This window comes from Mugil cephalus, chromosome 14, assembly GCF_022458985.1.
Source record: "Mugil cephalus isolate CIBA_MC_2020 chromosome 14, CIBA_Mcephalus_1.1, whole genome shotgun sequence".
Lineage (NCBI taxonomy): Eukaryota > Metazoa > Chordata > Actinopteri > Mugiliformes > Mugilidae > Mugil > Mugil cephalus.
Window position 1 is genome coordinate 9,991,205 of NC_061783.1, and position 15,741 is coordinate 10,006,945.

At 43.5% G+C, this 15,741-nt stretch overlaps 1 protein-coding gene across 7 annotated transcripts in view; it reads right to left on the bottom strand.

Annotated features, from left to right (window-relative positions):
- LOC125020073 (cytoplasmic dynein 1 intermediate chain 1) overlaps nucleotides 1-15,741 on the bottom strand; it is a 52,561-nt gene that overhangs the window by 33,945 nt on the left and 2,875 nt on the right. For 4 of the 7 annotated variants that reach the window (XM_047605332.1, XM_047605333.1, XM_047605331.1 and 1 more), the window contains 2 exons: nucleotides 13,588-13,647; nucleotides 13,295-13,407 (listed from right to left, as the gene is read on the bottom strand). In XM_047605332.1, coding sequence (XP_047461288.1) covers nucleotides 13,295-13,407; nucleotides 13,588-13,647 — 173 coding nt within the window. Of the gene's footprint in view, nucleotides 1-13,294; nucleotides 13,408-13,587; nucleotides 13,648-15,191; nucleotides 15,234-15,365; nucleotides 15,393-15,741 lie in introns of all 7 variants that reach the window. The other 3 variants (XM_047605327.1, XM_047605326.1, XM_047605328.1) reach the window with 2 other exon arrangements.

Consider the following 15,741-nt stretch of genomic DNA (forward strand, 5'->3'; position numbering starts at 1 on the left):
AATATAACACACATATATATATATATATATATATATAAGTAAATATCCTATCTTCTTCTTAGTCTAAGTCTCCAACAGAGGATTATTTTTATTATTGTGTGAGCAAAAAGGTTAAATGCATCCATCACAATTTACGATAGAGTGAATATCTGTCATGTTTGTGTGAAAAACAGAGAAGATGATAGAAACTAATAAATTGACTTCTTGAATATTTTTTTTTCAGCAATAAACTTTTGAGATATGTTATGCAAAACAATGGAAATCACAAAGTGGATTTCTGTTTGACATATAATGATATAATGGTTAATATTATTAAGAATAAATGTAGTAATCTAACTGAAAAGGCAGAAACATGAAGCGATATCTAGGAAATACAGTGCATGGCTACTGAGGCTAATAAACACTTTACTAGCATGTCTTCTACGTGAATGCCTATCGATAGCCAGTTGTAAGAATTATTATTGTTTAAATGGACTAACAGAAGAGTGAAGCAGCTCATGTGAAAGTAACACGCCGATTTGTTTTTGGAATAAAGAAAAGTCTTAATGAAGGCTGATGCACTGCTGTGACTTTCATTAGCTTAAACATCTTGTATTATTTCGCAGTAGGCAGCTACTATTGAGCATGTGGAGAGAAAGATACCGTCAGCATATAAAAGACGCACAAAGTCTCCCGCTCCCCTTCAGCTAGGACATAAAGCACAATGCCGCGGTGCGTCACAGCCATAACGTGTTGCCATGTGCTCTGCTCGCTCAGGATCAAAGCCTCAGCTAACCTTTTATTCTGATCCCAATCCACAGTTAAGTGCTGGTGTGATGAAATGTGCGAGCGCATGCTTGGAGCCATTGGCATCGTTATCAAAGAGGGAGACGGTGTTTGTGTAGAGGGGAGGATGAGACCAGAGCTCCAGTTTGTCATCAACTACTTTACAGGGGTAGACTTATCGTGGCAGTATGGAGGTGACTACTAAACTGAGTCACACACAATCACAGTTGACAGTAGTCATAACTTCTGGAGAACTCCATTGTGTTTAATTACAAAGAGGAGGGAGCCTGATGTGAGACAGAGGAGGGAGCCTGATGTGAGACAGAGGAGGCAGCGGAAATAGTGAAAGAGAAATTCATAGAGATTTTGGGGGGTCCCCCCCACTGGGAATAACCCTACTTCATATACGCACAATCATATGGACGCACACTCACGCACAGAGTTCGCAGGGGTTCTCGGGGGCTGGCTGCTGAGCAGACCACAACACAAGCGCTATGCAGAGGAGTAGGAGGAGGTCACCGAGACTTGAAAGCCTCCTCTAATGTGGCCCTGGCACGACACGCGCGCTCACGCAGCTTCCCTCGCTGTTAGAGGACGACGCAGCGCGCACACACATATCCTCGCTACAACCGCATCACCTCTGCATACATTACAGCTGACCTGAGGCGTCAGGGGAATTCTCTCACTTTTAGGCGTCCAACCTCCAGTAACTTAATCCTTGTTATTCAAGAATCCCCGCCCTCACAAAAAAAAAAAAAAAAGTCTAACCACAATAATGTTACACGACTAGAATAATGATACAGGTTTCGAATGGAATGACGCAATCCTGAAATGAATGAAATGTGCAGGGGAATTTGTCTCAGTGCACTAGACATCATTTTTGGTGTATTTTTTTGGATAATAAGATTCTCGACAGTGAGACCGGCCATGTTCTTCGCGGGCCTCACACTCAATCAAGCGTCTCGGTGAACTGTCTAGGGTAACGTAAAGCAGATCCGAGGTTTCGGAGGGACATAAAAGTCTCTCTCTGAACGCAGAGCAAACAGCACTAACGTTTTAGGGACCTCTGTGTTAGGCGGGCCGGGCAGAAAATTGGCGGTTTAGAGCCACGCGGTAAAGTCGAGCAGATCTTTTTCTGAGAGGTGAGAGGGCAGTCCAACCTGCTCAGGAATCTCACTGATCTGGCGCGACATGTTACAAACGCCAACTACACAGTTACAAGCTCCTAGCAGAACAATCATATTTCAAGTGCACAATATCCTTTCAGCTAAGTTGTGGAAACTTTTTTTCTTTTTCTTTTGCTAAAAAGAAAGTCAGGCACTGATAATCCTCCAAATCCAGTTTGTTAACTTTACTCCATTTTGTTGCCTTTCCATTTATTTTAATAGAAAGCGATGTTTAAAATTCATCATGGTTCATCAAGTCATGATTGCCACAGTAGGGGTAAAAAGTATTCCCCACATAACCACACATTAGCAGCAGGACCTGATGTAAAACTGGTAAAGCTAAAACCCGCAGCATGATTTAGATTAATTCATCTCTTAACAACACTTCCCCACACTGCTGTGCGTTCATGTTTGTGTACACCAAAGTCGACGCCGTAAGCACACATGCATGCCCACACATAACCCTCTTTCATTAGTGCAGCCCATACAGGCCTTTAGGGGTCTGCGGCCAACTTTGCTGTGTGCTGTGGGCTGGCGGATTCCCTCTCCATCTCTTTCAGCCTCGCTCTCTCTTTCTTTCTTTCTTTCTTTCTTTCTTTCTTTCTCTCCCATCCCCGCCACCTCCCCCTCCCCCTCCCCCTCCCCTCTCTCTCTCTAGCAGTGCCACCCAGGCTTGGCCCCGACCCAGACCCACATCTTTAAAAACGAGCCATCACGCCACGCCATGCCATGCTCGGAGCTCCACCGCAAGGTCCTGATTAAAACCCATGACTTCAAACTTTCCAAACTGTCAAAACCCCAGTCAGGGGAGAGAAAGGGAGAAAGAGAGAAAAAGAGAAGGAGAGACAGACCAACAGAAAGAAAATCACCACTGTGGCATCGACTCACTTTTCAGCGCGTCATCCGAGCTGGTATTTGTATCACTGAGAAAACAGAGCTCTCTGCAACCCTGTGTGTGTGTGTGTGTGTGTCGGATCGGAGGTCTGCGTTTGGCGCTAGCATGACAGCGGTGTTTCATTTAGCTTTAATGAGGGACATTTTTATATTCCTGCTGAAGGTTGAATCATTCTGGGTCGCACTTTAAACACAAAAGTGTTCCCGGCACCTCGGGAGCAGAGTCAGACAAACAAACAGATGCATGAGCTCAGTTCCCACGAAGCAGAAACGCTACTACTGTCACCCCCATCTCTGAGTTTGTTAATGCAATTAAGACTTTAAAAAGGCTTCACATGTTTCGGATTAATTATAAAACTGTGACGGTTAATAATGTCATTATTGAATTTCGTCTGAGGTGCGTTTCTAATAAAAAAATCTCTTGTCACTTTTGGAAGGTGAGACTTTGATCGAGATGTAGTGTGTGTGCCAAGAGTGCTCCCTGCTGGAGATATGAGGAATTGCGTTACAAAACTAAATGGAAAAAGTATGAGTTTTGTCAAATTTCATGGGTTGAGGTGATTTTAAGTTTGCTAGATTTCAGTGGTGTTCGACAGACGAACAATTTTTATTCTGTAATTTCAGTTTATTATGAAGTTTATGTCTGCTTGTTTTCTTCTAAAAGAAATTGACAATAAGAAGTCAGTTTTATCACATAAAACAAAAGCAGGGCTGTGAGCCTCGGGCTAGCTTCAGCTCTTAACCGCAAACTCCTCACATGAAAACCCCTAGAGAGTCGAAGGAACCTCAGACTACAAGAGAGACCACCCAGGCAAACGTTAAAGACCCACTGCTGTTTTACAAGTAGAAAAAAAAAAGCAACAAGAGGGGATGGGGTGGGGCGCGCATGTCAAGAATCACGTTCAACGAAATGCAAAGGAGAAAGAGAAAACCGTTGAAGGCTTTAAAGAAGAAAGAAAGAAAAAAAGGTGGTGGGGTGGGATGGGGTGGTGGGGGGGAGGATGTGAAACTGTATTCCTGCTCATCTTGAGCACTGATCAGATGGCAAATATTATTTTGGATGATGGCCATTTTACCAAAGAGAGAAAGAAAGCCAGAGGGAGGGAGATGAAGAAGGGGTTCATGTACCTTATTATACGGTGGTCATAGGGGAAAATTGCAATCATCTGTGACTCACTTTGAATACCTTACTCGCTGTGAAAGACATTACTTTTCTCTAATATCCAGGTCTCTTTTTTCTTGGGGTTTGACTGCCACGGCCATTTTGACAGAAACCCGCTCGGGACCCCGCATCAATTCGGCGAGCGAAACGGGGAGTGAAGGCTGCGCCCTTTTGAGGGTGGCGACGATGAAAGCCGAACTCAGTGCCGTTTCACGAAGACAGAAAGCGAGAAGCGCCTGACGATTACGGGCGTCCGCAGGGAAAACGCTGGGGGAGGTCATGATAGCAGAGCTCACGTCTGATCTGAAGCGCACGTACATGCACGTACGTCGCGCTACTTATTCAAAGGCAATAACTGTTTCAAAAGTCCAGAAGTCACCAAACCAAAAAAGACTCGACTGAGTACATTTTGTCCAGGATCCTCTGGGCACACTCACTGTGGTTATCCTCTGCATCAACTTTGCCTTTAGAAAACACACACACACATATTCTCACACACACACACACACACACACAGGATCCCTCTCTGGTCTGTTGTAGCCGCCTGGCTGGAACAACAACGTATGAGACAAGCACTTCCATATGTGGCCGGGTACACAATCGTATGCGCACACACAGACAGACACATGTAAGTGGCTCGCAGGGCAAAGCACACACTCGTGCAACCGCATTCCTCCCTCCGCGACCTTGAAGGCCGCCCGCAAACCGATCAGTCACGTCGGTATCATATACACTCCGAGTGTGTTTCTATTTGAATGCACCGCTGCTCTGTCGGACTGCAGAAAAGAATAACAGGCCGAACTGGACGAAAGGACGTTAAACGAGTATTGAGTTACTGGTGTGAGCCGCAGTCCTCCGTGATACTTTCCCTCCTGGTGATGTCTTGTAGGAGAAACTGAATAAAACACAACGGCACTATTACTGATTATTTGGGGAAAAAAAACGCCCTGTTTTAGTCATTGTAGCATCGCTGATTCAAGCGTCACCGTGTGAACGGCAACACACATCCTCCCACAACTTCAACAGGCTTGCAGAAAACTTGCAGTTCACGGCGATTATCCAAAACATTAAACCGAACCCCTGCCTATCGTGCACCTGGTCCTTCTCATGCTGCCACAGCAGCTCTGACCCACTGAGACATGGACCCTCTGAAGGTGCCCTGTGGTATCAGGCATTATAAAACGATGTGAGAAGATCTTTTACGCCATGAAAGCTGCAAGACGGACAGCAGATCAGACTTCAGATGTTCCAGCACATCCCCAAACACAAGATCAGCAGGTCCTCTTTGGATCTCTGCTGTTAGATCGCCTACTCACGACTGGCTGGAGAGATGCTTCCACCCAGTCCTCTAGACCAGGGGTCTTCAACGTTTTTCAGGCCCTTAAACTGATAGAGAGTTTAACTACATACCCCCTACCTAATAATAATAATATAATAATAATAATAATAATAATAATAATAATTAATGTGTGTTTAAAGAAATTTGAATTTGTGGGGGGAAATTAAATATATATATATAAAATGTCTAATCAACCAAGGATTTTGCTACCCCCCCTGCAGTACCTCTGCGGAACCTGTAGGGGTCACGGACCAACTGTTGAAGACCTATGTTCTAGACAGACTTTGGACGTCCTAAAAGTCACGTATGTCAACAAGATGACTACGATAAGTGACTTTTCACACCCTGTGCTTCTAATACACAACATCTACTTCATCTGAGCGCAGATTTACTGGTGCAAAGTTTAAATTGCTTCTATTAATCAGACTTGAATAGCTCCAGATACACCATGTGTCTGGGTGTCCTTTGATATTTTGACTTTAATTGTATAAATACATCTTTTGACAATAACGGTTCGTAAATGTTAAAATGACTTAAACACAACCAACAAGAATGAGAAGAACTCTAAATTTGAGCCATGTTGACATTTAAATCGGGAAATGCTTCGAATAAATAAACAAAACCAGAACTAGCTGTGGTCATTTGACAGCAACCTTTTTATTGGTACTTGATGCGAACATAAACTATTAATGTATTGTTTCCACTCCTATTGTTGCACGATGGCTACAAAATCAGCTGTGACACAGATCGGCTTCGGTTCTGCATAAAAAATCCTGCCAATCCAGTAAACACTGTTCCGCTCTCATGCAGCACATCACACAAAGTCACATGTGTAACACAAGAACCGGCGCTATAAACTTTTCAACTCTTGTAGTAATGAGTGACAGGCACCAGCGACTCTGGTGCCAATTTAAAAATCCAGTCGTAATGGATTCAATCCCGAAGGACATTTGTTTGCGAAGCTGTTGATAAATATCAAAAGTTTAAGACCTGTTGAACCATATTTAATATGTTTGGGAGTTTGTGGAAAAAAAGTAAACACTCTAATTGGACTAATGTGCTGCCAAATGTCGGGCTCATTCAATAAATCCGAGATTTGGTTTCTTGACTGCTCCGCTGCGGGATTACGAGAAGCTTATGTGACGTATGCGCGTGTGCGTGTGGCCACTCCTGTGCTCATATCTGTAGGGGGAACTTACGTTTGTTTATCCCTTTGTATGTTAGCGTGCACATATGTGTTTATATTCATGCTTTGGCGTCTGCCTGTGACTATTTGCAAGAATACGAGTGCGTCTGTTCCGTTTGCCGCTCAGACACGGGGTTTCTCTCGCAATTAAAGGCCATTAGCGGCCCTCCAAAATGTCAAATAAACCCTCTTATTCCAGTAAATACACTTACGGAGTGGATATCTGAGCAACTAAAGCCTGAAAACTAATGAGCCAGTAAATATTACAGAGGTGGGACACGGAGAGTCACGCACTTTTGCGTCCGGACGCGCGAGCATTAGCGCACACTCTTGACCCCGCGAACCTTTAACCCCGAGGAGGGGGGGTTTCCCCGAAGCCGCAATATCAAATTAAACGCACGTCCGCACAGAGCCGCATGTCTCAGGTCCTGCTTCTGGTTCACTGCGAACAATTACTGCTTTAATATCACGACGTCTGCGCGGCCCCTCCGCGGCCTCCACCGCTTCTCCTCCGTTTGTTTCTCTCTCTCAATTCTCTAGTTACCGCTAATTTCTCTTCACCTTACGCGTTCTCTCCTCCCTCCGTTTCGCTGGCCACTTTCCACTGAGACCTATTACGGGTATTTTAAGGCTCCACTGAGCGAAACCAATTTACTACAAACTGGGTCAGGCTCACAGTGCTCAAACCATGCAAACCTGCACATACGCGCATACGTGCGCATCCGCAAACACGCAACGCCTGCAGTCCCCCTGACCTTCCTCCATCTTCGCCAAGATCTCGAGAAAACACATACACACGCTGATTGGTATCTTCAGATTGGGATCAGTGGGGGAGAGCGGTTCGGTCAAAGCGCCGACATCAGCGTCGTTCATTGGCCGACACAGAGAGAGACACACACAAAGGTTAAACGCATTTTTACTAATGTGAAATCTTGCATTTTTTCAGTTTGATAGTGCGTTCTGCCTTTTTCTGTTAGTCCCACCATGAGTTCATAATGAGAGTTGACATACTTTGGCGATGTTGTTACCGGACAACCAATATCACAATGTAACGTAATTCTCAAACAGCCCTGGTTTGTCTGGCGACGCGAGCCGGTTCTGGTGGTAACAGCGAATGTTGTTTAATACTTTAAGAAAGTGAATTCTGGGGAAAGTAAAATAAACTACTGCTGTTTGAAAAAGTGCTTTTTCCATCAGCTGGTGTGCAGTTGATCTTGGTTTTATGCTACACACGGTAGAAGAAGATGATGGCACAGTGAACAAAAAACTGCTGCTACTTCACAATAAAAGTAGAAAGTGACAGATTATTTTAAGCCACTGGTTTAATCACAATATAGTGTCATTAAATGAAACTAAAACAAAATTCAAGTTGTTTAGTGGAGCTGGAAAAAAATTGTGAAATAAAATTAGATTTAAAGGGAGAGGAAATGAATAGAATATGAAATAAAGCTTGTGAGAACTGTAATAGATCAGAAACCACATATAGAATACATGAAACAAAAATGATATAAATCAATTACTATTCTCTATAAAACAAAACATTTATTAACTAAGAAAAGCTTATAAAAAATTGGAATTAATACGGTAATACCAAATGGTATTATTGGTATTATTAGTGTAGTATGTAATAGATTACATACTACACTAATAATACCATTCATGGTTTGGGGAACTGTTTATTAATCAAATTTAGATCCCATAATAATCCCATAAAAAAAAAAAGCTACAAGAGTAATAAATAATAATAATAATAATAAATAAAGTGGGTCATTTAGAACATTTAGAATAGATTATTTATTGAATGTGGCACATTGAAATTCTTCGACATAATTCAATTAAAAATATTAGAAATAATTTTTCAAGTGAGGAATAAAAGCCTCCCTGATGGTGGTCAACGTTTTTCAAATTAAGAGAGGAAAGACACCTTTTTTGGTCAAAGATTAAGATGTTATGATGTGTATTAAATCAAGGAAAGTAAAAATAATGACCAAAAGAAAAGAAAGAAAAGGAGGAAAGAAAGTCAACTCATGTGATGCCGTTAAATGCTTTTATTGTGAAGATGCAGCAGCGTGCAGGAGCTGCAATTTCTGAACTGTTTGCCTGTCGTCTGATGATGAATTCATATCCATATTTACTTTTATACTGGTTGTATTAGCAGTAACCTATCATGCATGTTTTCCAAATACTGCTCCACATATGCCCAATTCATGAAAATGCGAATATAAAAAACGCTCAGTCGCTGACTCAGTCGTCACTACTGGCCTCAGATATTGACAAATCTAGACATTTATGTACAGAAACACTCCACAGGCGCAAAGATGATCAACAAGAATATTCACCCCTCGTCTGCCTTCCTACGCGTCACCTTCTCAGACGTCTTGTCTCTTTTCTGTGTTGCAATGATTTCAGTGAAACTGTTCAACATTTATTAGTCCAACATCAACCGCTCCAGCACAGTCATTTTCAGGCCTCTTACGGCAAATTTGTAAATTGTGCTGTATCAATAAAACTGAGCAGCAGGAAGAAGAGGAGGCAAAATGATCTGACTCCACCACAGAGTCCTCATCAGACTCTCCTTCTCTCTGGGAGTTAAAGGACTCGTGTTTTCATTCTGACCCTTTACCACCAGAGCAGAACATCTTCATCTTGCTTCTTGCTTGTCAAAGGAATGAAATGACCAGAGAACCAAGCTCCAAAACAGTTTGTGACGGGACTCCAGCCAGACGCACAAACTCACTAACTGCTGGGTTTTCTTCACACACTAAGAGAAGGGGCCCCTGTTTTTAATTTGACACACCTCATAAATAGCCGCTAAGCTCAATAACACAAGCACAATAACGAATGAAATAACAAACATTTTATGCATAGGCCTTATAATGGGGAAATGGCTGTTCTTAGTGTTGAACACTATTTTCTCATAAATGAAACCCTAATATTCCAGAGTGAATAATTTTATTGTGCCATGGCTCAGAGATCAAAAAGTAAGTAGTTATAATGGAAGTCAACGGGACATTTTTGTCACTAAGGTTACAAGAGGGTAGTAAATTTTAAATCTGGTGCTACACAAAATTTAATAATCCAATCAAATAAATATTGTAGACTGATCTGAAAAAAATGCTCCAGCAACCCAACATTAGTTTTATGGAAAAAAGCTAATTTTTCATGCTATTTTCGTAAAAACAACAGTGACTTCAAGTAATCAAATTGACATTTAAAGGGTCAAAATCCCTCAAAATTATTGAATTTTTGGTAGTTTTGTAAAGTGCTTAAGTGGTTGAAGAGATTTATGCAGAAAAAATAGTTTTCGGACATGGACGTTTTTGTCCACTAAGGTTACAAGAGGGTGGTAAATTTTTTTCAGTGTTCTGTTGACCCATAAGAAATGTTTTTTTTTTTTTGTTTGTTTTTTTTTAATTTCACAAATGAGACAGACCCTTGTTAAAAAAAAAATGTTGCCATATGCACTAACACAGCCAAAATGGCAGCAAATGAAGAGGAAAATTTTGTGCAAATGGACAAAAAAAATTCTGCTCTAGATGAAAACACAGTCAATTCAAATTAAAAGCCACTTCCCTGTAACTGCGTGGAGCTGCAGCTACACAACACACTTAGTTTGACCTTAGTAGGTCAGGTTACTATCACACACGACAGTGGAGCTCACTTTATTTCCCCGCTATGTCCTTAGACAAAGCATCCGTCCCTCACAACAAGCATGTCCATTCATACCCATTAGAATAGCAGTAAATAGCTGGAGCCAACCGTGACTGGGGCTAATCCGATTGCCCGGCACAATGGACACTCGCTGCAGACAGATCAGTGAGCAGCCAATGGGAAAAGAACATAACACAGACAGCAACACATCACAATTATATGGAGGCAAATTGGACGCGGAAATGAAAAGCCTCATCATTGACTGATTTAAATGAGAGTCACACACACAAACTTTGTGGGAGCTTTAAAACACAAACGCTTGTGTAAGAAGACCAACACAAGTCAGTCTGATCACATCCAATTTGATGAAACTGCATTCGGGCTTCGACGCACATGCTCTTCAAGAGCGCGCCCATGTCACGCACACAAATACGCAACCACCCCGGGCATGAGGTCAGATATGAGGAGGTCAGGAGTTCACGAGGAAGAGAAGCCACGAGAGAATCCCTGACTCATCTTTAAAGTGATTACAATGACACACACTCATGCAGAAATGCCAGCAATGGTTTTAATGTGAAACCGTCTCCTTCTTTCAGGATCAACAAGTAACTTCATGCCAGAGCATTTAATAGACATAACAGAGCGCGGATCGGTTAAAAACATCACAGAGAAATTCCTCTCCTGGATGGAATCCTTTGTCCGAACCAGACCCCGTTTAAAACGCATCCAACGCGCAGGTTTACAAAAATAAATACGAAAATCCAAACCCACCCCAGGGACACACCACCATCATTAAGCCAACAGATTCACTTCCGCTCATTCCTCCAGAGCGGCCAGCTGGGTTTCTCTCCCACTTCCTCCCCACTTCTTCTCTACGTGCGTTAGATATGATTTAACAAGACAAAGCGGCAACCGCAGCTTAGCCCGGGTGGGACCCTGAAGGAGGAGAAGAAAAATGGGGAGAGGCATAAAGAGGGAGGCTAATCAAGGCGGAATAAAAACAGGAGGCAAAAGATTCGAGTAATAAAAGCGAAGGCTGCTGGCTGGAGTCATGGCTGCAGCCTCGTTTTAAGGGACGCTCTCTCCCCACCCCCCTGTTCCTACCCACTATATTATATTGCTCCTAAGCTCCTGTCAATTGCATTTGTACTTTTCTGTGTTTGCTGCCAATTGCTAAATTGACGGAGAAGCATCCAAGTAAATATTTCACAGTGTTCTGTAAAATGCGACATTTTTACAACTTTCAAGAGAATCTTTAACAGAAAAGTTTATGTGCAGCTTAATCAAATGTCAGTAACCTGTAGCTGCAGCCTGAAAAGAAGACGTGTGTGCGCGTGTGTGTGTGTGTGTGTGTGTGTGTGGCAAGCATGAGATGTGTGTTGCCACTTGGGTTCAGTAATCAACAAAGGATCTGGCCTGAACAAACACACAGCCAGAAATGCAGGCAGGTGCTACCATCGACCTCTTTTTTTTTTTTTTTCCTTCCTCTAGACACACAAGCTTTGTGGTAGTCTGCAAAGGAAGGGTCTCCTGAGGCCAAGGTCACCTCCCTGCAGACCACCGCAGCCTTGCTCTGGATCCCAGATGTTCTTTCCCCCCTTTTACACACACACACACACACACACACACACACACACACACACACACACACACACACACACACACACACACACACACACAGACCTCCTGAGCATGCACTTGGAACCTGAAAACAAACAAACCTTAAATGGACCGACACACAGCATCGCTGCAGGCGCTAACCAGTCAGAGTGCGTGTGTTTATTTATGCATATATGCAGAATACTTGACCTGTAAATAGTAACTACTGTTTGCCTGTTTATTTATTAGCCTTTAACTAATTGTCCCGTGCAATTTATGACATTTAGTTTTTTAGACCTCGCTAATTGTGATTCTGTTGCTCATAAATGTCGGCCCATGTGTGCCTGTGCACTTGTTGAATAAACGATCCACTCCTGGGTCCGTCGAGGAAATGGAGGGGGAGAATGGTTGAAGCGGGCCCTTTGGATGGTGATCAGGACAGACATGTGTATGTGCGTGGTGGTTGTGGTGGAGGGGGGGGGGGGGGGGGGGGGGGGGGGGGGCGTAGTATGAATCTACACCAGGCCATCTATTATAATTACAGGAAGCAGGAAGTACAACCCCTTCACAGTCACATGGCTGCCAGCTGTGTTGGCAGCTAGAAGAAGGAAGATAGAGGAGATGATAGGAAAGGATAGGGCGCATTTATGTGTGTCGGTGTGTCTGACAGTCGGTTTAAATGCACGCTGTGTAAGCGGAGAAGTATTTGTATTTGCATTCCAACACGCGAAGAACACGTTTCTCAATGGAAAATCCGCACTTGCCAACCACGAAGGATTTCAGTTTAATTTAATGTCTGTACTCCATTTAAATCTCAATTCACTTTCTCCTCCAATAGGAAAACCACTCACATATAAATATATATATATATATGCCTTAAATTTGCAATCACCAATGAATGTTCTGCCAGAACCTAGTGCAGGAAAAAAAGTTGTGACCATATGGATATGTTTAGCGGCTGCAGCCCAGCACACATGCGCACGCCCACTTGCAGGGACGCAAATATGCACATATACATTTTCACATGTATGCACACTTAACCTCACATTCTTCATGCGCGGCTACCACACACGCGGGCCGTTTTTTTTTCCTCGGGAAACATTTCTTCCCACGCCAAAGAATGACAAGCTGAATGACGACTCCTCCACTTCTCGGGGATACCGAACTCGAAGAGGTCCAAACATATGCGCGCGGATTTACATTTATGACACACAAACTGCAATCATTCACCGTCAACCGCGCGTCAGCCTGTTTCCACTTATAACCGGGAGTCTGAAGCGCGATGCTCCGCGACTGAAGACATAATACTTGACAGTCAGACACTTGTCAGCTTTTCCCTGCCTTGTTCTCTCGCGCTCGTATCTCTGTCTTTAAATCACTCCAGGTTTTGCGGGCTTATAACCAGAGCAGGATCGTATTCCACCGCACAGAAATAAATGTCAATGCAATGTGGGACCTTTATGGTGCTTCTCGACATCTTCTCGACAAATTTAAGAAAGACATATAGATGATACGGAGTGTTAAATATTCACCTTCAGACAGGTATGTGTTCGGTGTCTGTGTCTCCTTGCAGTAGGAGACCACCTCTTTGGGAAGGAAGTCTACTTGTGTGATTTTAGAGGCCCCCAGCCTCTGCAACCTGCGCCTGGATGAAAGAAAGAAAAAACTTTAGATGTTATATCTACCAGCGATAAAAGACATCACACGTTTAAATGTGCTATTTACTCAGTGTTAAATGTCTGGCCCATGCAATGCCAGATAGTGTGTCTTGTCTTGCTTTGTCGTTATTGTGCCAGGGAACAACAGGAGAAGGAGAAACATGTACCCGAGCTCAGTATCAGCCTGCAGCTGCAGCACAGAGGGGTCTGTGTCCCACTGCAGTGTCCTGAAGTCACCAACAGGGGGAGGTGGGGGGGTGGGGGGAGGGAGGGAGAGAGGACACGCGTGTTTAAAAACACTTTGTGACAAACACCGACGCGCACGAATCAAATAACACACATCACCACATGTATGCACACTCACCCACAGGCCACTTATCTAGAGAACAGCTTAACACAGGAGATTCCACTGAATTTCATGCAAGAGGACGCTGTTAACGGAAAATGTTTAGATAAGTGGACGTGGCGTGGGAGGGCTGTACATTAGGGAGACATTACATGTCGTTTGATTTAATCACTGTAGGTTATTTATGTATTGATGTCGGCTCGTGTGTCATGATAGACTGGGCTAAAAATAGCGGCGGATTTATGGGCCACGGGCGGATTGTTATCGTCGTGTGCTGCTCTGCAGAAGTGTTTACAAATCGTTTTAAACATCTGCGATGTTTAATTTAGGCAAACACATATGATATCAATCCAGTGTTTGAGCGAAAGAGGAGCCAAGGGGGGGATTAGATTTCCTAATGTCTTATTAAGATGCACTGATTTGTTTTCTGCAATTTGATATTTAAATTATGCGCCACATACAGATTGACCAGGACACATGGGCACCAACTTCTAAACCACTGGCTCCTGACGGTGCAGAAAAGCCTCAAAGTAATTCAAACCCTGGATTAGTCCTCATAAGCATTTATTTATGTGACATTTGGTGGCAGTTTTGTGCCAAATAACGCATGGAAATCATGAATAATGCATCCGGTTAACATGTCCCATCCATTAGGATACAACACAGAACACGCTGCACATATTTAACTGGTAAAAGGAAGACATTAAAAACGAAAATAAGCTCAAAGATGAAGCCTGCGTTACATGCATGACATTGTACTTGCCATGCATGAGCCATGAATCAAACAAAGCGTGAGGAAGTCGCTGAGCTCATTCAGTGGATTTGGACGGACCTTCAGCAGCTGTAGCTTAATTCAAACTCGGGACGTAATTATTTATTTAAAGGCAAATCGAAAGGCGCCCGAAACCAGAACGGTTTAGGGGCGAGTTGTTTGAAATACAATAAAAGGATACGCTTCCAACTCCTCTGCACTTCCTGATGACACGTTCGGGGACAGCGAGCGCGCCATTAGACGTTCAGCCGAGTGCCACCCGGTGCCAGGTGAGAGTGGCAAAGCATTTCTTTAGCCTGACAGAGCGGCTGTTTTTACAGTAACGGGGATGACACTTTAAGCAGCGCTGTCAACTCCGGCGAGGACTGAAATGACTTCTGTGGCTCAGCTCATGCGAGCAGAAATCTTTCACCCTGGCATTAAGGCGAACAGCTGGGCTTCAGACAGGTAGACACCACAGAGGAGCGGAGAAATGAGGGAGGAAAAGGGCGCTGCTTTGATCTCATGAATCACCACGGGGGAACACATCGATACGACCAACACTGTGGGTGCTGCGCTGTGTTTAAAAGAGGGTAGCCGCAGCTAAAAAAAGGGATACACAGGGGAGGGGGGGGGTGGGGGGTGGGTTCCTGGTTTGACATGAAAATCCTTACCTTGAGATCTGTGCTGGGGACTTGTTTTTAGAGAAATCTGACCTAAGGAGGGACACACACACATATACACAGCCACAAATGGAAAAGCTGAAAATGGCATGCCGTCATCCAGGGTGGATTTGGGGAGTAAAAAAAAAAAAAAAACTTTAATTCCAGGCATTAGAACTAACTCACCAATTTGTAAAATCCAATTTGTAAAACCTAAAAAAAGAAATGAAACATCCTACGTAAAACTTACTGACTTTTACACGTTCTTCAGCCCCAATTCCACCCCTGGCCACACCAGAGCAACACATCACTGATGACCCCTGAAGGCACCACTCACACACTGAGCTGACACGCAGCTGCCATTAACAAAGCAAATGGAAAGAAAGCGCTTGATGACCACTAGTGTCTCACCAGAGCAGCCATGTGCAGAAGTTAAGCTCCAGCACTGGTTGGTGAGTAATGAATGTATTGGCACATAAGTAGCGGGAGCAAGTATGACATAAAAGTACTTTATTAAAACGACGTTCCAGCCCATTGCTCCGTACTGAGAACGGAGGCAGCT